This window comes from Copadichromis virginalis, linkage group LG2 (genome assembly GCF_057382275.1).
Source record: "Copadichromis virginalis isolate Kocher_CV1m ecotype Utaka linkage group LG2, C_Virginalis_male_GT1.1, whole genome shotgun sequence".
NCBI lineage: Eukaryota > Metazoa > Chordata > Actinopteri > Cichliformes > Cichlidae > Copadichromis > Copadichromis virginalis.
The window spans coordinates 4194762-4217197 of record NC_140619.1 but is presented as its reverse complement, the minus strand read 5'-3'; the positions used below and the strand labels follow the sequence as shown (position 1 = coordinate 4217197).

General features: G+C 39.3%; 2 protein-coding genes and 1 long non-coding RNA gene across 4 annotated transcripts in view; 1 reads left to right on the top strand and 2 right to left on the bottom strand.

The window, feature by feature from the left end:
- LOC146716827 (uncharacterized) overlaps nucleotides 1-277 on the bottom strand; it is a 51313-nt gene extending 51036 nt beyond the window's left edge. Inside the window, exon 1 of the long non-coding RNA XR_014922282.1 lies at nucleotides 216-277. This is a non-coding gene — a long non-coding RNA (uncharacterized LOC146716827). The remainder of the gene's footprint in view (nucleotides 1-215) is intronic.
- On the top strand, nucleotides 244-7503 carry rnf212 (ring finger protein 212). The gene is made up of 12 exons (XM_085468661.1): nucleotides 244-364; nucleotides 966-1027; nucleotides 1160-1234; nucleotides 1406-1462; nucleotides 1628-1686; nucleotides 1766-1825; nucleotides 2383-2447; nucleotides 4120-4180; nucleotides 5240-5282; nucleotides 5452-5497; nucleotides 6174-6243; nucleotides 7139-7503. Exons 1-12 carry the CDS (start codon nucleotides 244-246, stop codon nucleotides 7245-7247), a joined length of 828 nt encoding a protein of 275 aa, XP_085324787.1. The 3' UTR covers nucleotides 7248-7503.
- An 8211-nt stretch (nucleotides 7504-15714) lies between these two features.
- Nucleotides 15715-22436, bottom strand: part of fgfrl1a (fibroblast growth factor receptor like 1a) — a 66870-nt gene continuing 60148 nt past the window's right edge. For both annotated transcript variants that reach the window (XM_085468626.1, XM_085468637.1), the window contains 3 exons: nucleotides 20325-20497; nucleotides 20049-20229; nucleotides 15715-18949 (listed from right to left, as the gene is read on the bottom strand). In XM_085468626.1, coding sequence (XP_085324752.1) covers nucleotides 18528-18949; nucleotides 20049-20229; nucleotides 20325-20497 — 776 coding nt within the window. In that variant the 3' untranslated portion in view covers nucleotides 15715-18527. The remainder of the gene's footprint in view (nucleotides 18950-20048; nucleotides 20230-20324; nucleotides 20498-22436) is intronic.

The following is a 22436-nucleotide window of genomic DNA, read 5'->3' as shown; positions in this document are numbered from 1 at the left end:
CCAGCAGTCACAAGGTTTTCAAAGTAATAAATATAGTTATCTAATAAACCTTAATGAAATATGGCTGTAAAAACGAACTATATATAGAAGATATGCAGCAACAATTTTAATACGCATGTGTAAATAAGAGTTAGAAGACCGTTTAGCTAAATCTGCTAATTCATAAACGTAATTTAGCAAAGAACGTTAGCTAAATTAGCTCATTAACTCCTCACCTAATCTTGTTTTCCTGCAGGTTTTGAAATGGCTTCCTGGGTTTGCTGCAATTCCTGCTTTCTTCCTCAAAGTGCCGACCGCAAACTGGCGGTCACAAGCTGTGGCCATGTCATCTGTAGTGGTTGTTATCAGAGAGGTTATCAGAGAGGTACATAAACAGTTTTGTTGCAAACACAGTCAAAACAATCACTGTTTGGAATACCTGCATATATTTAAGCACCAAGTCTACAGCCTTCCTACTCCCCAGCAAATGAAAGTATGATTAGACAGGGACATCTGTTGGGCTCTAAGTGATATTGCAGAGCTGATTATTTATTTTTTGCACTGAGTGTTGCATGTTTCTAAGTTGTCTCTAAAGGAAAGGATCTCCCTAGGGGTCTATGTTTAAAATAGATTAAATATCAGTGTTAGAGATTGTTATATTATAAAGAAAACCAGTGATTCTCTGTGATTATATGTTTCATTCAAAAATTGAGAGTGAAATTACACCATTCACCAATGGATGGTACTCCTGGAGGTCCTTTAATCACTATTCATTAGCCCTGGAGTTGTTCATGATTGGTCTCACCTTAATCAGACTATTGACTTTGTTTGTCTCCCGTGGTTAGACAAACCCATTTAACTGATTTTGTTTCACAGACAGAAACCCTTGATGTCAATTTTCAGTCCTTCCATGTCTTCCTATCCTTGCGAGCCAGCATTATATTCTTGACTTTGTAATTTTGGTTTAAATATAATCTTTCTTTCAGGCCAACCAGGCAGCTGTTATATCTGCAACGCTAAATGCCAACTGTCACCACTGTCTGACAAAGTAAGCACTCTTTTCTCATGAAATTCCCAGGTAACTGTGGGTGTTGGGGTGGGATAGCCACATTAATAATCAGACTGTTAAAAGTTGAATATTCTGCTGTCATTAGAGTTATGTTAAATGTGCTCGTTTCAGAGCAGCCCTGGTGTGAAGGCCCTTTTCTCAAACATCAAGGTGGTGGCAGCCAAGCACTTAACGGAAATCAGCCAAGTTCAGTCATTTTCTTGCTTCATATAAACACCTATAATCCGATTGTATATCTCCAGTGACCTGTAAACAATTGTGCTGTATAGCATTTAAATATATCCAAAAGATGGAGATTTAAATGCAATAGTGTAATGCAGAACTTGCAAAAACAGCACTTATTCTGCATTTTCCCAGGTTATAAAGTACCAGGAAAAACATCAAAAGAGGCTCTTCACTCACTACGAGCAAAGGGTGATATTTTTCTTATTATTTCTTTGCCTTAAAATTGTATTTTTCAATCAGTCTGCAACATTTAACTCATCTACCACACTGGCTGTCTAGCTCTGAAGACAACAGTAACTGAAACAGATGCTTATGCCACCTAGTGTACCAAACTCATCAATTAATCACTTGCAGAATGAAAAGCTGGAGGAGGCAGTAGTGAGGATGAAGCAAGAAATGCAGCAGATGACAAAGTAAGTTAAATTAGATTTGAAATAAGCTGCAGTTTGTGAAAAGATGGAAGGGTTTCTTATTTATTTTTCCAATTAACAGGAAGCTGAATGAACAGAGTGCCTACATTGCTAAGCTGGAAAATGCACTAAAGCTTCAGAGGTACAACACTGAATAGATAGTTAACCCAATGTGTAATTGTCAGTTTCTGCCTGCTAAAGCCAGTTATTGCTCCCCTAATTCTTATTTTATGTTTTATTTTGATTAACAAATGTCTGGCTAAATTCCCTGTGCTGTAGATTTGAATACCATTTTTTAGGGTTTTGCATCAATAATAATGATGTTAAGGTAAAATAAAATTTAAAAAGTAGTAAATAATGATTAGTGGAGGCAGTTAAAAGCCTGTGATTAAAGACTTTTACAACCAACTGGTTGTTCTTCCGCACCGTTCACTAGGTGTCACTCCTGGCACATCTATGGTTCAACTATAGTAATGCTTTAGTGTTTCCATGGGCATGTTGAAATGAATTCAGCAATAAAAATACAGACTTCTAGTCTGTGTAGAATAATCTATAAAAGTACTACAGCTCCATTCATCTCTTATGTCTTAATCCACTCTGATTTCATGCAGAAACGCCATCATCTGCTATCTTAGTGTAGGTTTCAGCAGGTGCGCTTGGTGTAAGTGATTAACATTATTTATTACTCCTGTTACTCAGTACCAAAGCTTCATCTGGGCACCATATGAGCCATAGTTCCCAAACCCCACATGGACATAAACCAGGTAAACTATCTCTTATTGTATTGGCAACTGTAATGATCTGTTTTTTGATGACGCCTGACAAACTATGCAGACATACTGTGTACCATTAACAATTTTTATTACTAATTCTGTCCTATGCAAGAATTGTATATGTGCACTCACTGTCCACTTCACAGATATACCTGTTCAACTGCTTGTTAACATTAATATCTACTCAGCTAGTCATGTAGCAGCAATTCAGTGCATTTAGTCATGTACACGTGGACGGGACAACCTGATGTTCAAATTGAGCATCAGAATGCGGAAGAAAATTGATTTAAATGACTTTGAACGTGGCGTGGTTGTTGGTGTCAGATGGGTAAAGAAAATATCCAGTGAGAGGGAGTTCTCTATTGCTGATAGCTGAGGTCAGAGGATAAGACTGCTGTGAGCTGATAGGAGGGCAGCAAAAGAACATCTCTGAATGGATAACACATTTGACCTTAAACACCACACTCCACTCCTGTCAGTTAAGAATAGGAGGGTGAGTTTACAGCTCCCATGGGCTCACCAAAACTGGACAATACTAGTGGTAGGGGTCAAAATTTCTCATAAATAAGCAGGGATCTACCCTTCCATGTGTCAACAGTTCAGGCTGGCGGTGGTGTGATGGTCCGGGGGGGATTTCTTGGTATAATTTGAACAGAATACAATGCCTTTTATTGTCACTATACACATGTACAGTGAGATACAAAGTGTCTTTATTCAGTGCAGACACGTGGGAAAAGAAAAGGGGGGTGAGGTACACAGTTCTGTAGCACTACAGTATGTACATATGAACAGTATCCACAAGTAAGAACTCTGCAAATATACAAACTGGGGGAAAAATAGTGTTATATATTTACAGTGTGGGTTATAGCCCGTAAATTAAGTATTGCACAGAGGTGATGGTAGTTGTGTAGTCTGTGTATAGAGGGAAGTCTTTGGATTGGGGAGTGGAACTGTGTTGTATGAGTGAGTTCAGGGTGGCCGCTTAATGCCAATTGTTTAAACACCACAGTCTGCCTGAGGATTGTTGATATTATTGATGTCCAGCACAATAATGTGCCATGCACAAAACTCAAACCGATTTCTTTAACATGAGTTTACTGTAAATTGGCTCCACAATCACCAGATCTCAATCCAGCAGTGCGCCTCTTGAATGTAATGGAATAAGAGAGTTTCACGGATCTGCAGATAACAAATCTACAACAACTGTGTGATGTCGTCATTTCATTATGAATCAAAATCTCTTAGGAATGTTTCCAGCACCCTGTTGAATGTGTGTTATGAAGAATTAAGACAGTTCTGAAGGCAAAAGAGGGTCCAATCATTAACAGCATGGTGTACCTAACAAAGTGACTTTTTTAGTTATTATACAACACATGGTTTGTTTATTTTATACACTTTGTTAATGCTACAGTCAATGAAGCAGATAAAACATCTGTTATTATAATTAATTATAATAAAAGATTATATTTATTTAAATCTATGAGTGCTTGTTGCAAAAAAAAAACCATGCACAAAGACCAGAAACTTTTGTAACCTTATTACTTTTAGACTGTAAAACAACCATCTAAGTGGTTCATTTTATGAATAACTAAATAATGTCTGTCACTAAGCATACAGCATGTTTTAAGTTACTTTAAATTTTGCTCCTTCTTTTTCGTCTAAGTCTTACAGATACCATATAACTCCTCTGTGTCCCTCTCACGACACTCTTCAGCTACTAATGTGTGAGTATAGTCTCTGTCTACTATTTCACAATTTTCCTTAATAGCGCTGACCTTCTCCTTCTGCTCATTTTTGATTAATACTCTCTTCATTCTATCTCATGCTGCTAATTTTTCTTCTTTGGCCTATATTATTCTCTTACTATACCTCAGGCTTCAGAGAGAGAGAGAAAGTAGGAGGTAGTTCACAGCACAAACATGTTATATCCTGGCTTCACTACTGATGTCTTATGTTAGCTTTCGTTGCCGTGAGCTTTGCCCTGCCCTGCGGCTATCCACACACCTGAATAAGCTGATCTTTGCTTGGGTTTAATCAGGAAAACGTACTGGGTTTCCTACACAGTACTGACACAGGACTGATTGAGTGTCAGAATTTAATAGTATTATTGTTATTTTATCCACTGAGACACTGGCTTTAAAAGATGGAGAGCGGATATAAATGTCATTTCCTGCAGGGTCGATTCAGCCGCTGGCACTTTAGTCGCTGATAGATGTCTTTCTGCTTTGCTGGGTGGCAATGCAGGTGAAGTGGTGCCATTATAATATAAATTTGGTCTCAAATTATTTTGATCTTGCTTAAAGTATCACAGAGTGAATGATTTATATTTTGAAAATCCCCCAACTCAAATAATCTGTGTTTTCTCTCACAAGTACAGTAAACTACACACAAGAGTCATGATTTTGGTAAAAATAAAATGTGAATGATATAATTTTTGAAGTTCATTTACAGTTTTTCTTCTACAGTTTAGTGTAGAATTAATAAAGGATTTAATAAATTATCTAAAACTGTTTAAAATGCGTATAGAACATAGAAGGTCAGATTTATTTCACTACATTATACCATGTTTTCTTGTATTCATTTGTACATGAATTTTTGCAAAATTTCTGCAACGTCCACTGTTCACTAAGGATGTGTCAGTGTTTTACTATTGAAAAAATAAATACTAATGTAACTTTAAATGTTGTCCTATTAAAGAAAAATCGAAAGCATTCAGGTATCGGTGCACTGTTAAAAACACTGAAGCCAACAGAACTAATGAAGTGTGCCTTCCTGTCTGGCAGCACTGAAAACATGGAGGTGGATCAAAGGAGCCTGTTCTGGAAAGTAAGTCCCAGTTACTTCGCTCGCTGTCTATCATTGTTATGAATGAGATTCTGTCGAGATTACACAGCATCCTGACATTGACTTTAAGGCTTTGGTATATTATGATGGAAAGTATTAAGCAAATAAAACATTGTGATTTGTGCTGTTTCTCTGTGAATCTGTCTTTCAGCCTAACTCTGGCTCATTTATCAGAGCTTCACAAGATGGATGGACTGGTATGTGCTTTCTACTGCCTGTTATGCAGCTACTGGTTTTGGTTTTAACTAATGGAAGAGGTGTCATCTGTGTCAGATATTTCCATTTGCTGGAAATGCTGTCATTGTACACTTGTGTTTATTGCTATTTTGAGACTTAGAAACTGATGATTTGACCACCTATAGTAAATAAATCAATAGAGATAAATAAGGTGACAGTCCTTTAGTTGCTCTTCCTTTATCACTTTAGACATTGTAGATATCTACTATACCTACATAGCAGTTTAGTTCAGGACATACGCTAATATACAAGAGGATCATTTTGTAACCATCAGTGGATTGATTATGCTATTAAAAATACTTTTTACAGAAGATTTGATTGATGGTTACTGCAAGATAAGGATGAGCTGTGTCATTAATTATAGACCTAACTGCTGCAGAGGCGCGTGTACAAGCTTTAGGTGTTTTGCCTGGTTTGTTGGTAGCAACATCTGTGCAAGTTTGATGCAAATTACTCTGGAAGATGACTCACCTGTTTATCTTGCCATCTCTGATGGTTTTCCAAATGAAAGCTCGTGAGGTGGAACAAGAGACACATAAGCCTATAATGACCCAGGAATTTTTTTAATCATTGTGAGCCATTTTTATCTGACATGTGTTAAGGATTAACCATGGTTTTATCTTGTGTGATGTGCAGGCACCATGCCTCACAGATCGTCCAACCCAAACATGTCAGCCAGTCACGCCGCATGCTCAGCCACAGTGAGGTAACAAGTTTAATTCATTAAATACATCAAAACAATATCATAGGCAGCATGGTGATGTAGTGATTAGCGGTGTTATCTCACAGCAAGCAGGCTAGTGGTTGGAATCTCCGGTGTGGCTGGGGCCACTGTTCTGTGTAGATTTTATATCCTGTGAGCCTTTCTGATGTTTTTTTCACTGATTAGTTTTGTTTTTTGTGTATTCGTTTGGGAAAGAAAAGTCTGATAATCTTCTGCTAGTTTAAAAAACACTTCAAAACGTCTCAGGTTTTCCTACGTTTATTGCTGGTGCTGATCATTTGTGTGCTTTTCATTTTGTAGAACAGTTCATTTGTTTCAAGAAAAACATGCGGTGTCATGACTGTGTGAGCTATTTATTTGTGGACACAATTTCAGAACACACAAAACGGCAGGAGTAAACTCAAAATGAGCATTTAATTCTCATAGTCTAAAAATACACAGGAACAAACAGATAAGCCAGCGAATGAACAACTCTAAGGATTACTAGGAGATACAGCGTCACTGTCAAACTCAGAGTGCCGAGGTACTGTGGAGAGCTACACACAGCTATGAGGGATAATGAATAAACAGAGACAGAGACAATATATATAGAAACAACAGATAACGAGGGGAGCGGTAACAGGTGAGTATAGAGCTGAAACCAACTCAAACATGGGTCATCCAGAAGAAACTTTAACTCAAAACGCAGAGAACATGTAGAAATCTCACTACTGTGAAATTTGTGTTGATTCTGCCCCACATAAAACACAACAAGAAAACTGCATCAATGAGAGCGTAAAAAAAAGAGAAGGTTACATTTAATGACATGTAGTGTATCCAATTATGCCTCGTTGTTGTTACAGTAGATTAACAGCTTGCCTCTCTTATCGTCTCCCAGCCGTTTTCAAGGAGGACCTTTTACCCCAGACGTGTCATTCGGCCAGAGTTCTGGATGGAAGTCTCCAATCTTTAGACCACCGTCCTCCTCCAGGCACTCCATGTCCTAACTGGTCTACCACCTCCTTAATAAACACACACGAAAACTGTCATGAGGTCTCTAGATGAAGTACGCCTAGCTAAAATGAGTCACCACCCGGTTTATATGTTGGTTTCACTCACACACCTGTGAATTCACAGACACAATTAAATGTATTTAGCTTAAAGCCAAGATTTGTTCTTATGTACATTGATTACAAACCTAAAATTTAAGTTTGGTAAATTGTGTTCAATCTACAAATTCAATAAACAGATGATAAGATAACACTGCGGCTTGTTGCTGATTGAAATGGTTTCAATGTTTTCTATTTTTGACAGAGTTTTAGCTCACACCAAACTTTGGCGTTCTGGTGAAATCTGGTACACTTTTATATTAATGACTGGTTTGTAGTCAAAGGTCAGAATATTCAGGCCAAATTACTTTGAGTAATCCAGTGGAGAAAGGCCTCAGCCCACAAAGTCTTACAAGCTTTTAGCTAAAGGCACAATCTGACATGACGTTTTCTTTGCCCGCTGGATTTAACATTGGAAACACAAACCTCATATCTGTTACAAAGCAAATGCAAGTGAAGGCGAAGAAAAGTGTAGCCGCGTAGAAACACGATATCACCTGAAGTCATCTCAGCACGGAAAAGCTTACGCAGTGAAGCGGGTGGCGAGGACGCTTGATGTGTTCAGACAGGTCAATTCTGTCTTTGAAAAGCTGTGTTTTCACCTCTATTGTTCCCGGCTGTCAGGGTGGAGAATGGTGTCTATTCAGGAGGGCTCAGGTGGGACTGTGTGTGTGTGTTCTGGGTCTGTGCACGCTATGTTCAGGCACTTGCATTTGGGTGTGTGCTCGTTTGTAAAGTAAGAGAATTGTAGGCCTGATCCTCTTCTTCGCTTCAGTGGGATTTGAAGACGTTTCCTGTTTTTTAAGGTCCACTTAGAGGGAAATGGCTCCCCAGGGCATGTTCAGCTGTCGTGGTGTCACACATTGACAGCTAGAAGACTAAATCAAAATAATCACTACCTTATGGGTGCACACAAATAAACACACAGAAAAACCAGGTGAACTCTTGTGCTATTAAGCTCAAGAAACTTCAATAAGTGTTATACTGTTTAATGTGTGTAAGTTTATTACAATTTTTCTATAATTTCTTTTTCTCTCTCTCTTGGTCTCTCTTTGACTTTCTCTGTTGCACTCACACACACCTCTGCATGGCTCCAGGCTGTACAAATGAGCTGTGCCACTTCAGAGAGCTAAAGAAAACTATTCTGATGTCAGTGGTAATTATTCAGCAGCATGTTCCCACAGCTTGTCCACCCCTCCCTCTCTCAGTCTCTCTATCTTCACTCTCCTGTTTGTGTGTGTGTGTGTGTGTGTGTGTGTGTGTGAGAGAGAAGGAAAAAGCTTCTCACTTGATCTGATCCAGACTTCACACTTTGTCACTCAGTATTTCAGTCTTATAACTTTGGTGTGGTAAGTGTAATCCCCTGTAGGCAAGACAAGACATGAACTAAATGATTTCACATTTGAATTATTTGTCTTAGTGAGGTGCAGAGAACTTGCTTCTATATAAAGTCGAATCACTTTTAGTGTCGAAGATGTAATTTGAAAAGCAAAGAAATGTAATGAAAGTGTTTGAGTGAACAAGTATTGACAAAGTTTTATCATTCAAATTTTGAATTTACTTTTATAGATCATAAACGATTTACCTCATATACTGTTTACTGTTTAAGAGCAGTGCAACCCCTGCGGTGGTTTCATCTGCGCTTGTCATGTTACACCTCAGTGCAGTGCTTTCCATACTGTTGATCGCAATATTTGACTACAGAGATGAGAATACACTTTTGGTTTTAAAGACGATATGCTACACCGGTTGAAACTGTATTTATTTGTTAGCTTGTAATTTTTTCATGCATACTCAATCATCCAGGTAAGAAAATCCCAAAAAGTGAACAGAATCAACTTTTTGAAATGTAAACAAAGTGGGTTTTTGTGGGTTTTTCTGCACTTTCTTGCCCAGTCACGGAGTTCCACGGGTTTGGTGCTGGGACCAATATGTTTCATGTTTTTATACTTCCTTTATGCAGTATTAGTAGAAAACCCTGCATACATTTTAATTGTTATGCAAATGACACTCAGTTCTACAAAATTTATGTGAAGTCAGATGACACAAGTTAATCAATACTACAGGCATGTTACAAAGGTGTTAAGCCTGGATGATCTGTAACTTGTTACTTCTAGATTCAGAAAAAACATATTGTACTCGGCCCCTAAAGCTTTCTCTTGGCCTCCAGTAACACTATGAGGAATATTGGAGTCATTTTCAAGCAAGCTATGTCATTGAATGAACACATTAAACAAATATGTAGTACTGCTTTCCTTTATCTGCACAATATGTCTAAAATTGGAAAAAAAAAATATCATATCTCAGAGTGATGCAGAAAAATTAGTTCATGCAACTCATTCTAGGCTCAACTATTATATTTCCTTATTATGGAGCTGCTCTAAAAGCTCCCTAAAAGGCATTCAGCTAATCCAAACTGCTGAAGTAAAACTAGAACTGAAGATCAGATATCTTACTTATTCATTTCTCTTTATTGGCTCTGTCTTAAATAAAGAATTTAATTTAAACTCCTCCTTCTCACATACAGTCATGAATGATTATGCCTTATCATATCTTGGACCTTTTAGTAGGATATCAAACCAACAGAGCATTTCACTGTCAGGCTGGAGAGGCTTCAGCTTTCTGGCCGCTCCCCTGTGGAACCAACCAGTTTGCATTTAGGAGACAGATAGCCTCCCTATTAGTTACACATAAACTCCCCTTTCTCCCCCCTTTTTAAAGCATATAGTTTAAAGTATTTAGTTTATAGTTGGATCAAGTGACCCTGAACCACCCCTAAAGGCTCAGGATGCTGGGGGTCTCCCCATGATATACTGAACGTTTCTTCACTTCCTTGCGTTTACATGCTTTTGCTGCATATCATTAGCTTTTGTCTATGGCTGTATTTGTCCCCCTGCATCCTCCAGCCAATCATACAGTCATACAGATGGCTGCTCCTCCCTCTGCCCTGAACCACCCTGAAGGTTTCTTCCAATTAAAAAGGGAGTTCTTCCTTCCACTGTTTCGTCATGTGATAAAGATGAGATATGCTTTTATTGTAACATAATGTTTAATAGGTAAATTGCAAGTGACCACCCTGATGGGTTTACTGTTTGATAGCCAAAGCTTCTTCCTCAGACTTCTGATAATTACAGAGCACCATCCTTAATATGCATAATTCATATACGACAGCACAAGTGACATATCTCACTTGTTGCAAATTGCCATCACTTGAATAGCGAGAGAGCAAAAAAACCCAACCAAACAAATAAATTTAAAATATACATAAACCTATAAAACATGGACACAATAGACAATGTTTTTAAAATTGATATCCTTACTTTATGTCCTTACTATTTGAGGTCTATATATTATTATAGGGAATGAGAAAGTATCAGCAATGTCAACATTAGAGAAAAGAATTAGGGTACTAAGCCACAAATCCATGTCCCTTTTTTTTAAGGCCTTTAGGTACTAAGGTATCGAGGGTTTAAGGCAGATACATTTTACATCTTCACTTTTTTGATTTGAAAAACGAATCTAATCTGTTTTCATGTATACGACATCTTTTTTGATTCACAGCCACCATTTTAGCAATGCTATTGCCTAGCTTGACAAATCAAGTCGAAAAAGTCAGAAAATAATGGTGTGAGTCATTTGTTCTATACTGTAGTTCACTGCATAGCATGTGGAGCAGGTTGATGAATAATCAACAAAGCTGAACGCAAAGATTTCTTCCAACAACCTGCAGAGCTGAATTTCATTCAGTAAACAGTGGACTTGACATTAAATTGATCTGCCTTTAGATGGGGCTATAGTCCACCGCTGCCTTTTATATAGCTTGATGGCTCCACTATGCATTCCTTTGCTGAGTGTGAAGGTCTGTGGACCACAGCTGCCACAGATAGGGATCTGCAGGATGAGGAAGGGACGCTCAAGAGGTCACTTGCACACAAATACTCACACAACCATGCAAACACACACGAATGCAATCGTGCTTCCATCAGTTTAGACGGCATTAAACTGACTTATGTGCATTTCCTCAGGACATACCCAAACCACAACCTGCCTTACACTAATGATATATGTTATAAAGGGATATTAGCCCCTTCAGTGTGACTGTATAGATGGTTTTATGCCCCCAAAACATGAGTAATTCAAGTATGCACACACTCACATGCACGTACATCTATTCACAACTGCTTCTTTTGTAGAGGTTAAAGAGGATGAGACTGAGGAACTGTTGCACATGCACATACAAACACACACCCACAGGAACTCCTGTGGCATTTTGGCGGAAGAGAGCTGAATGGGGGGCTTATGAGGGAGCGAGAAACAGGTGAGGACTGGTGACCGAGTCCACTCATGTATTCTTCAACATACACATACATGCAGGCATCCCACACGTGAAGTCGGCTGTTGCCTTTGGAAAGGGGCCTCCTTAAGTGATGTCAGCACGACTACGGAAAGATTCCTTTCCTGTCGTACACACAAACACAGACTCAGACACACAAATTTTCACACCAGCACACACTATCTTGCTTTGCCATTTGACTGCTCTTTTAAAAATACACACACATGCACGCTAGTGCCCTAACTGTTAGTTTCTTCCCTTTTTACTCTCCATGAACACACATGCAGACACAAACTTGGCAGGATGTGAAGGCAGAAAAAGGGGCCGAAAGACAACACTGAGATTAGGAGGCTTTTGTCACGGCTCTGTGGCAGACTTTAAAGACCTTGGCTCCCTTCCCCTCGGCCAGATTTCTTTCTTTTCTCACCCTGCCTGTCCAGATCCCTCTCTTTTCACAGGGGAAGGTAAACATTCAGTACAGAGAGACAGAGAAAAGGGAGGAATAGAGGAAGGGAGGGATGGGTGGAAGAAGGATTGAAGCCGCCTGTTGCCCTCTTATTGTGTTTTTGTTTTCTTAGTTTTATTGGTGGCTTTGTGGCTGTGTGGAGGATGATTAGGGAGGGAGAGGTATGCAAACAGAACAGCGCTTCAATGCTAGCCAGGTGTCTGCGTTGTTTCCATCTGTGTGTGTGTGCAATGACTGCATATATCTGTGCTTTTGTGTTTGTGCATGTGTGTGCAAACTCCTATAAGACGCTGTGTACACATGTTGCATATGAACTTTACCATTACTCTCGTCCAGGTGAGTGTGCAGATGTGTAGGTATTTTTTTCAGGTTTTTATGAGGACATTTTGTCTATGTGTTTTTCCCCCCAGGTGTGTGTGTGTAAGTATGTGAGAGACAGCGATAGCCCTTCATGGTCACTGACTCCATTCACCTGAGCACTCCTTTCACACTAAAAAGGCAGCTGACGGTAAAAAGCTCTTTGGACAGCTTCTCTTCATCACCAACCACAGCTGTTGTTGACTCAAATACCCAGGAATCTCCTCCCTGGGTTAACACCCTTTTAACCATCCAACCACATACCAGAAACCTCCACCAGAATACAAAGGATCCAACTAAACCACAAGGTAAGAAGGTTCAAACATGCAGAGGTTTATGTCAAGATGTAGACATTGGCTTCAGCCATGACTGTGGCTTACTTACTCAGATATTAAAGTGTGCTCATAGTGATCATGAGGTCCATTAGAAAACTGGACTTGGAAAAACCAGAATAAACATAATATTAAACACATCATAATAGGATTTACAGCTTGTGAGTCATGTATGTAAAAAGCATTAAGACTGAACTCGTTCGTGACCTCTGAAATGGAAAAATATCCCTGTGTGAAGCCACATAGAGCAAGGTCCATAAGTTTTTGAGCAAAAACAATTTTGAGTCTTCAGATAGCCGAGACAGTCAAGATGTTACTGAAGTGGGGATTTTCATCATTAATCCAAGTGCTTTAAGTGTAGCAATTGCAGTCAGTTTTACATATAATCCTCTGTTTTCAAAAGTAATTGAACAGATGACTGACGTTCATTGCAAGGTGAGGCCTGTTACTTTGTTATTTCCAAGTGTTGAAATTGCATATTTGTAGCTGTTCACTGGAAATCTCAATATGAGGTCAGGCCACCATTAGGCCGAAAAATCTAAACGATCATATCAGTGGGAGAGAAAAACTTCTGGAGTGGCCAAATATACAATCTGGTAAATTCTTAACAAGAACTAATGCAGTGTAGCTTAATAACACCAAGAGAATTAAAGTGGGTGATTGCAAAATGATTTCAAATGTTAAGAAAAACACCTTCACGACATCTAAAAATCTAGAGATGGCTTCACGAATGTAAAAACAGAGGGTTACCGCAAGATCCACTGGTTACACTCAAGGACAAGAAGCCCAGATTAGACTTTACCAGAGCACATCTGAGAGGGAATGTGCAGTTCATAAAAAGAAAGTAAAAATTCTCAAGGCAAAAAAATGCGATCTTTGTCCATTTCCAAGGCAGTCAAGTGATCCCGACTCAATAGAGCACTTTTTCACTTACTGAAAACAGTCAATGCAATACTTTTTAACCCTTGAGTTGAAAGGTCTGCTGAAAGTCTGCACTTCAATCGCATCTTCATTACTGACTTAGAATCCACCGCTGTGGTGAACAGAGGCACAAATACAACCTGTAGGGCTACTCTGCACATACACACACATAAATAGGGTAAAGTAGGCCAACCATCGAAAAACTTGCACTGAATATTTTTTAAAGATAGTCTTAAGTCTTAAAAATCTTTTGTGAACGAGCAGTGAAATGCTCACGAAGTGACAAACCAGAGCGAGGGCAGATGGGATATGTGTGATAGATGGGACAGGTTGTATCTGGCCTCCGTGACATTTTCATCTTCCTTCCTGTTGCGCATTTCTTTCCTCTCACACTTCCACACTCTTCACTGATCTCATCTCCTCTCATCAGAGAACACCAGTGAGCTCAGCACATCTATCAGCAACTCCGCTCTGTGTCATCCTTCTCCTCCTCATTTCGCTTTATCTTTTCTCCCTTGTCTGTCCTCCCAGGTTCTTCTCCCCAGCTCTTCAAGTCAATCAAACTACAAAAACTAAAAAAAAAGAGAAGCCCACACAGACAAAAGCAGGAAAATGTTAATCTCCCAGATAAGAAACATACTCTTTAAATGTTGTTAATTCTCTTATCTCACAATATGTACATGCATTTTTCACAGCTATCATGGATCTGTCAGGGATCCAGGATTTGGACTTCCCTGGTTGAGGTCATACAGACATGGGTAACTGCTGATTATTGCAAATATTAACAACAGCAAATTCCTGTGAGGTATTTTCATTCCCTGCACTGTTTTTTTTTTTCTTAACCCTTCTCGCCTGTTTCCATCCTATCATGCCGAACACCCCGCTCACTCTTTAATGAATCCAAGAAGTTAGGAAACAGTGTGTACACATCATCTAATCAGTTCTGGGTCAAGACGAGGAGTTCAAAATATTTTCTTTCTCTTTTATTTTAATGTCCATTCACTTGTAACTCTCTCCAAGAGAATATATTTAAATGTTTTTTGTTTGATAAGTAATTTGTAGATAAATTCATGACCTGAACTTAAATTAATTAATTAATCAAACGAAGTCAGCTCTCTGTATGGAATTACTATTAACTAAACTAAAAGTAAACTGATTTACTTTATAACATTAAAAATGGCTTATATGGCTGCATGTAATATGGAAATGATTTGGGTTTGGACCCACAGAAGATGAACCCCTGAATCTGCAGGTCATCATTCTCACCACTAAAGTTAAGGTTTGAGACTTCTCTGAATGCACCAAATCATATATTTCACATATTTTTGAGATTTGGCTGCGAGTGCAAAAGCTTCACCTCTCATTGTTTCAACCTTTTGCTTGTGAGGAACAAGAAAGCTGGCTTAAAGGCTGGGCGATGTTAATGCGCATCTGTGACTAGTGCTCAACAGAATTTTAAAAATGTTGCTTGCAGATACTAAAAAGTGTAAGCAGCAAGCTCTTTCAGAACTACACTGGACTCTCATAAACTAAGCGATGGAGCTGAACTGACTTTGTTCTCACATCCTGCCCTGTAGCCATTTCCACTCTTTAGCAATGCCCCATCCTTTCAGCAGTGTTTTCTGTCATCATCTTCCTCTTCGGGTGAGTCAGAGAGCAGAGAGACACTGCGCCTTCACACCCTCCATCTGCACGCAATACTTGTCTGTCTGTCATCCCTCCAGACAGACACGCTGACAGATGAAACGCTGGCTGCAGCTCGCACAGCCAAAGAGCTTTGACTATTTAGAGAAGGACATTCACTTAAAGACAGTCCCATGGTGCTGGAAGGTATTGTGCTGGACTAAATTGGAATCCCCGCCTGCATCTGTGTGACAGAAAATGGATGCAGCAGCACAGCCAGTGAATGCCTTTCAGTGCAGAAGTGAATCTTTAAGAACAAAAAGGCAAATCAGCCAGATTTTACTTTTTTTTAATGGCACCAATAACACGATTACAATAGGAGGAAAACATTTTAAAACTAAATGACAATAGACTGTACAACATTGTCAATATAAAGATTATCAATAAAATTTTGTATATTTTGTCAGCATGTATAAATACAGTATCTTACAAGGACATCAAAGTGGTATTTGCTACATAGCTTACATTATGACTAGAACACAGAATCAATTCATGCAGTATAATGCCCAATTATACGAAAATAAAAATAATAATAAAAAAAATGTCAAAAATAAAATAAATTAGAAGCACACTTTCTTTTTCTATCTTTAGCATTTACAACGTTTCGTGGGCCAATGTGCTGCAAGAGCTTCTGTATGGTCCAAACCACTAAATCAACTAACATTGTCTATTATTTCAACACTAATGTCATTCCATGTACATACTAGTGGTGAGTGCACATATACACAGTCGGTCTGTTGGCAGTTGATTAGCTTTGATGCATATAACAAGTAACAGTGACAGAATGAAAGGTAACTGTTCCAATACAAGAAGAAAAAGAGTAAAGTTCACACATTTCAGGGTGAGCGTAACAGGAAAAAATGGAAGATTTCTCACGAGCAGGGAAGTGAGATCTTTCAAACGATGTTTTCTGTCAAAGAGGCATTTAAATGAACTCCCTTTTGCAATGTACAAAAAGTCTTTAAGTCTGTAAATAAGAGAGTGACCTTACTGCAAGAATGATGCAGGGTGTGGTGTTGCATGCTTGAGATATGCAGGCAGTCTGATGTATATAATGTAAAAGTACAATTACTCTGTAGATAACAGTATCAAATGTACTGAACTTCTTTTCTGCAGGTGACTTAAAATGAAAAAAGCAAGCAACCGGAGGCTTAACCAGCAGTTGGTTCTACATGCGTTCACTCAAAGCACCGCAGGCAACTAGTTCTTGGTGACACAGCCAGGCATACCAGTGAGTAATATAAAAATATACACAGGAGTAAAGTATCTCTATAAAAATATATTTGTACATTGTCATTCTTGAGATTAAAGATTTATGTGCAAAAATAAATTGAAGAACAAGCATTAAAGTTACCAGATGATTCCGATATATCATTTCCTTGTAAAGTTCTCGCTGTTGTATTTTGTTGAGCCCTAAGGAAGGATTGCAGAGAGAAATGTTGCTTTTATGCAGACTGGCGTGGCAAGCATAGAGTCTGATTCATATTCCACATGAAATTTCTACCCTTCTTTTTTTTATGTTTACGCTCTTCTGGACAGAGTCCCCCCACTGTTTCAACCCGACACATGGCTGAACGTGCCTCTCAGCGAGCACCATAATGTAAAACACCTGAAACCTAAATCTTATCTTAGCGTATCGGTTTACACAGTTTTATGAAGTGGTCAGATTCACGAGCAGACGCAGAGATGGATACCTGAGGAAAAAAGCAAAAGAGAGTCTGCTGAAACTTGCTGTGCGTTAATGTTTGCTGCAGCTGCTTTTCTTTGATGTTCTGTTCAGGGTAAATGTTTTTATTTCTGGTGGGTGCAGGTGAACATCCCTACACCTACCAGGAGCACTGAGGTATAAAAAGACATGCAGATAAATGTCATCCTTTGACTTGTGTGTGTGATTGCTGAGACTGCTTTAGTGAAGGCGGTTGAACCCTTTGCCAGGTGTTTTCAGTTAATCTACCCAATTAGGCCCCTGCCCAGGATAATTCAAAGATAAGTAATATAAGAACATAGCTAAGCCTACAAAGCGTGTTTTAATAGGAATGAAAAAGGTCTGACTCATTCAAACTTAAAAGTGGAAGAAAGGTTACAACTCAAACTCAGACTATTTCCTTTTCACGTTGATTGGGGGAGGCTTTATCAACCCCCCAAAAAGCACCTGTGTAGATGCACTATGCGGGTACAGTATGGCAACCTTTGCAAAATCAGAAAAAAATGAAATGAAATGAGGCAAAAAGGTGACGATGCAAAGCAGTAAAGGGATTTTCAGTGACAGAAGAGATCAGGAAGAGATCGAATGATTACTGCAATCGGTTTTCTGACCTTTCACCGCCTTGAATCAAATCTAAAGTCTAATGAACAAGACTTGCAAAGCATCCAGATAGCAGCTGGTGATTCAGCAGAGCGGCTGTCAGCCTGGAAGAAGAAAACAAAAGCAGCCCTAATCCATGCTGGGGTTGAGGATATAGTCGAGTTTGCCTTGATTTGTGTTTTTCATGGCTCAGTTGGGCTGACGCCTGAGATATGCTCTGAAATTAAGCTATTACATTACACACGAGCTACACTGCTCTTTATAGATTAACAGGAAATAGCCTGCCGAATACCACATAATCATTTATATACACAAGTAGCTATATTAGAAATCCTGTAGTAAAGAGAAAGTTTTTGTAATGTGACTGAGGAGGCTGTGTGGTTATGATAACGACATATAATGTTGTTTTAAGTTACCTTTAAACTGCTCACTTAATTGTGTCTTCAAATAGGACCTTTGAGCAAAAAAAGGAAAAAAAGTGACATCATAAAAAGTTTGAATAAAACAGATTTAGGGTTTTTCTTCCCCTCACAGAATGAACTGAATGCCAGGTTGATTAAAAATAAAAACCATATTTCTTTACATTCTTCATTGTTCTTTTCTTAAGTCTGTTCATGCACAAAATGTGGCTGCAGCAGAGTTGTATAATTCCAGGCTTTTGTACAGTCTTTGCATGTGCTTTCCTTGTCCTTTGCTCTGTACACCAGCAGTTAGTGTGGATTTTGATGGCTGGATTTAAGAGCCGAACGTGAAACACCAAAGCTTCCTACTAACCTCACTGCTAACACTGGTAATGAATGTGCTGATGCTGATGCACTTTCCCATCCACATGTGAATGTGTGTGTGTATGTATGTCTGTGTAGATCTTTGGGTAGATTTTGGGAGCCAATCCGCTGCCTCCCTGAGCCAGGAGGAGCTGCTGGTGGGCAACGTAGTCCTCGTACGAAAGACAGTCTTTATCCCCGCTGGCTGGCGGAGGAGAGACCGTTGGGCAGGTTCGGTCACGACTGGCCACGGGCAGACGCTGAGCAGAAGGGAGAGCAGAAGACGATGAAGAAGAGGAGCAGGTGCGTTTTAACTGGCAGAACCAGAGAAGGGCAGCACCTAAGATGAAGGCGACGCATGCTGGTACTCCGATAATCACAGGCCAGGGGAGACTTGGAGATAACGGTAAAGGAACTGAGTTGGGGGGAGGCTTCCGATCTGCAGCGGAGAGAAAATAAGAGCATTAATGACAAGTGGAAATAAGACATGCTACATGAGTCATGGTGACTAACTTTACAATACTTTTTTGCTGTAAGCTAGCATGTTGTTAAATAAAGGTGGCATTAGAGACAGAGGTTTGTAAGAAAGGAGGTTAGCTAAGCAGATTGTAGCTAGGGATTCATCTGAAATGTGGATGTCAGTTTGAAGCTGAATCAAAAGCTTGAATAATTTTGATTTATGAGGCCAGTTTATTCAATTCAATTCAAACATCAATTGGCTCAATAGCAAAGGGCAGACTGAAAGTATTTCACTTCTGGTACAGCAACAGTAAACAGTAGCCAAGTGAGCTGAAAACACTGTGAAGCTCAAACAATGAGGCTTAGCATTTGCCGGGAAGCTTTTTAGTGCATGTACGATAAGATAACGAGTTGTGGTCAAGTGTGTGGTAAGAACTGATGCGAAGAGCAGAGAAAGCAGAAACGAATCGCACTGGGCTGAAATGCAATGAGTGAGGTAAATCGCATAAATCGTCTGTTTTATTTATATTTTAATCTTATTAGTCTTGGTCTCGGGCGCCACGGTGCTCCAGCGGTTAGTACGGTCGCCTCATAGCAGGAAGGTCCTGGGTTTTAATCCAGTCTGGGGTCTTTCTGTGTTTGAGTTTTGAATTTGCGTGTTCTCTCCGGGTACTTCTGCTTCCTCCCACAGTCTTAAGACATGCATGGGCTTAAGTTATTTGGTGATTCTAAACTGGTTTTAAGAGTGAGTGGTTGTGACAGACTGAAGATCTGTCCAGGGTGTACCCTGCTCCTTTCTGGGATAGGCTCCAGCCCCCTACCCTTTATGGTCTGCTCCACATAAAGAATGGTTAGCAGTAAGGAGTATAAATGAATAATTAACACTTGTATGGATCGGTTCTTGGTATCCACAGTTACAGTTATCTGTGCCTCTATTGGAAGAAAGAAAGAGCATACATCTGGAATAAGAGCCACAGATTTCTGCTCACACAAGAACTTTTAGGTGAAGTTCTTGTGGCTTTGTAAACTATAAGATCTAATAATTCTGTCTCTGCAGGCAGCACGTTTCTTCCTCTGACCTGGAAGCACAGTGAGGTAGGCACTCCTGAAGCTGTAGCCCATAGTGTTGGCTCCCATGCAGATATACATGCCGGCATCTTCCTCCTTGGCTCTGGTTATCAGAAGCTTGTTGAGGTATGATCCATCAGGGCGTGACCAAACGTCTCCTGGAGGCAGGACCACAAAGTGATAGTCTCCAACCTTGGAAAAAACATCAATACACACCTCAAAGTTAAAAAAGAATTCAGTCTAATGAATAATGCTGCTAATTTGCTTCAGAAAAGGTTTTTTTGTACCTCTATGGTGGAGTTAAATTTGTTTTCATCACCAGGTTCGACTCTTTTAAGCCACTGGATAACTGGCTTGACGTCACTGCGGACTTTACACTGAAAAGACGTGGTTCCCCCATAATCCACGGTGGTGTTGACAGGGTGAGTACCTGTCAGGATGGGTTTAGAGTTGGTACGTTCTGAAGAAAGAGACAAAATAGACAAACGTGCAGAAACATAAACAGAAACTATTTTTAATGTTGTATTCTTCAAACTACAAAAATGTGAAAAATGAAATGGTTTGATTATTTTATTTTCTAATTGTCTGCTTTATTAAGAATTAAACGAGGAGGTATACACTTGTAATCAATTTATTTGGAGTAAATTACACCAGAGAGAGTAATAATTTAGGTAAAGAGGATTATTTGCTGTATTCACCTTCCCCTGCATCATCCCTGTCTGCTAAAGACATGCAAACAGATCATTTATCTGTAGCTCTTGTTTCTTCTTTATCAATTCACACAGCTGATAAAAAGAGGCCTTGCAGAGATACTTAATCAACTTCTTTCCGTTATCTGTTAATCTGAGAGCAACAGAAGCCTGAGTGAGAAAGGCTTTTTGGTTGGTGGATTACAGGATTAATTAATGAAAGAAAACCAGCTTTCAAACTTAGCTTAATTTCTAGGTGGTGGTGATGATATGGAAACCTTTTCTTTGTATCTGATAAAGAGTTCAAAGAATACATTTCCCCCCTTGTAAACAGCAGTGCTAGCTTAATTTTCATGGTGCTGGTATAGACTTTAAAAATGTTAATGTAACAGAAACAAGCCCTGAGAAAGCTGAGGTTAATTCCATTTAAATACAGAGGGGTTGTCATACAGCTGAAAATTCACCTCCGAGCACAATTTATGCTCCTGCTATAGCGTCTTGCATCTCCACTCACAGGTTATACATGATTTTTAAAAGCTTTATTGGGTTTCTGACCCTGTGTCTCTTTTTTTCTAGTTCTCTTTCTAACAGCTGGGAATGACGGACAGTTGGATGAATCTCAGCCGATAGAGAAAACGTCACATCTGACACAAGCAAGCAGCGGCTTGATTTACTTTCTTTTTATTTTATGTGCGCTTGTGTGTGTGAGACTACAGCTGTGGTTTAATATAGAACAGATGTGTGAAGTGGAGTGAGAGTGTAGAGAGCTAGTTTGAGCTTCTCAACAGAGCTATAACATTTGGTTACACGCAGTTGAGTGGACACACGCACAAAACCGACACCATCTCTCCACCAAACAGGTCAACACTAAGTCGATCGATCTTCCAACACAACCTAATACGGCACAAAACACCCACAAGTCGCCATAACACACATTCGACCCTCAACAGTAACAAGACTCTTTTTAAAAAGCGGATCACACTGCAGCCTGAAAAGCCCGCTGAACATTTCTAACCTGTTGGACCGATGTTTACAGACAACACTAGTGGGGGTAGGGCTGCCACAAACGATTATTTTGATAGTCGACTAGTCACCGATTATTTTTGCGATTAGTCGACTAATCAGATCATCATCCATTGGACATAAAACATACAGCTTATTGCACCAGCAGCATCTGCTCTTATATAACTATCATTAGCTTACAGCTTTAAGTGTTTAAGGTCTGTGCTAACTAAAAATAAAGAAAAGATTAGAGTTTATTAAATTTTAATGAAGTTTGCAGATTGTTTCGGTGAAGTTTAATAAACTCCTTGCTATCTAAAATATAACAGGACACTGGAGTATATTCTCCAGCATCTCACACTTCTGATAATCAGCTGTCTGCTTGATGTTTATTCAGCTGTGCAAAAACTAACTTTAATCTCAGCCAAACCGATTTACTCAGGAACAAATAAAATACTAAAAAAGCCAAACAATAACATTTTTAATTTATCTAAGTGACTCATATATATTTAACCTGAGTAGCGAAAGACAGCGGTGGGTTTGAAAACGATTTGCCGGGAGTCCGGTGTTCTCACGGCGCTAGTGACCTAGCCCCCGGCTAGCTATCGAGCTAGTGGGTAACAGACGTCTCCAAAAACGTCGGAGCGCTTTTGAAAATATGCGGTGTCTTGATAAACTGAGCAGATATTTGAGGTTTACACAGCTACA

Excerpts from the sequence above, each read along its gene's own strand:
- rnf212 (XM_085468661.1), top strand. The coding sequence starts at position 244 with ATGGCTTCCTGGGTTTGCTGCAATTCCTGCTTTCTTCCTCAAAGTGCC. Across the intron at positions 1,235-1,405 it reads ACTTAACGGAAATCAGCCAA|GTTATAAAGTACCAGGAAAA; the intron begins GTTCAGTCATTT and ends GCATTTTCCCAG. Across the intron at positions 1,463-1,627 it reads TCACTCACTACGAGCAAAGG|AATGAAAAGCTGGAGGAGGC; the intron begins GTGATATTTTTC and ends AATCACTTGCAG.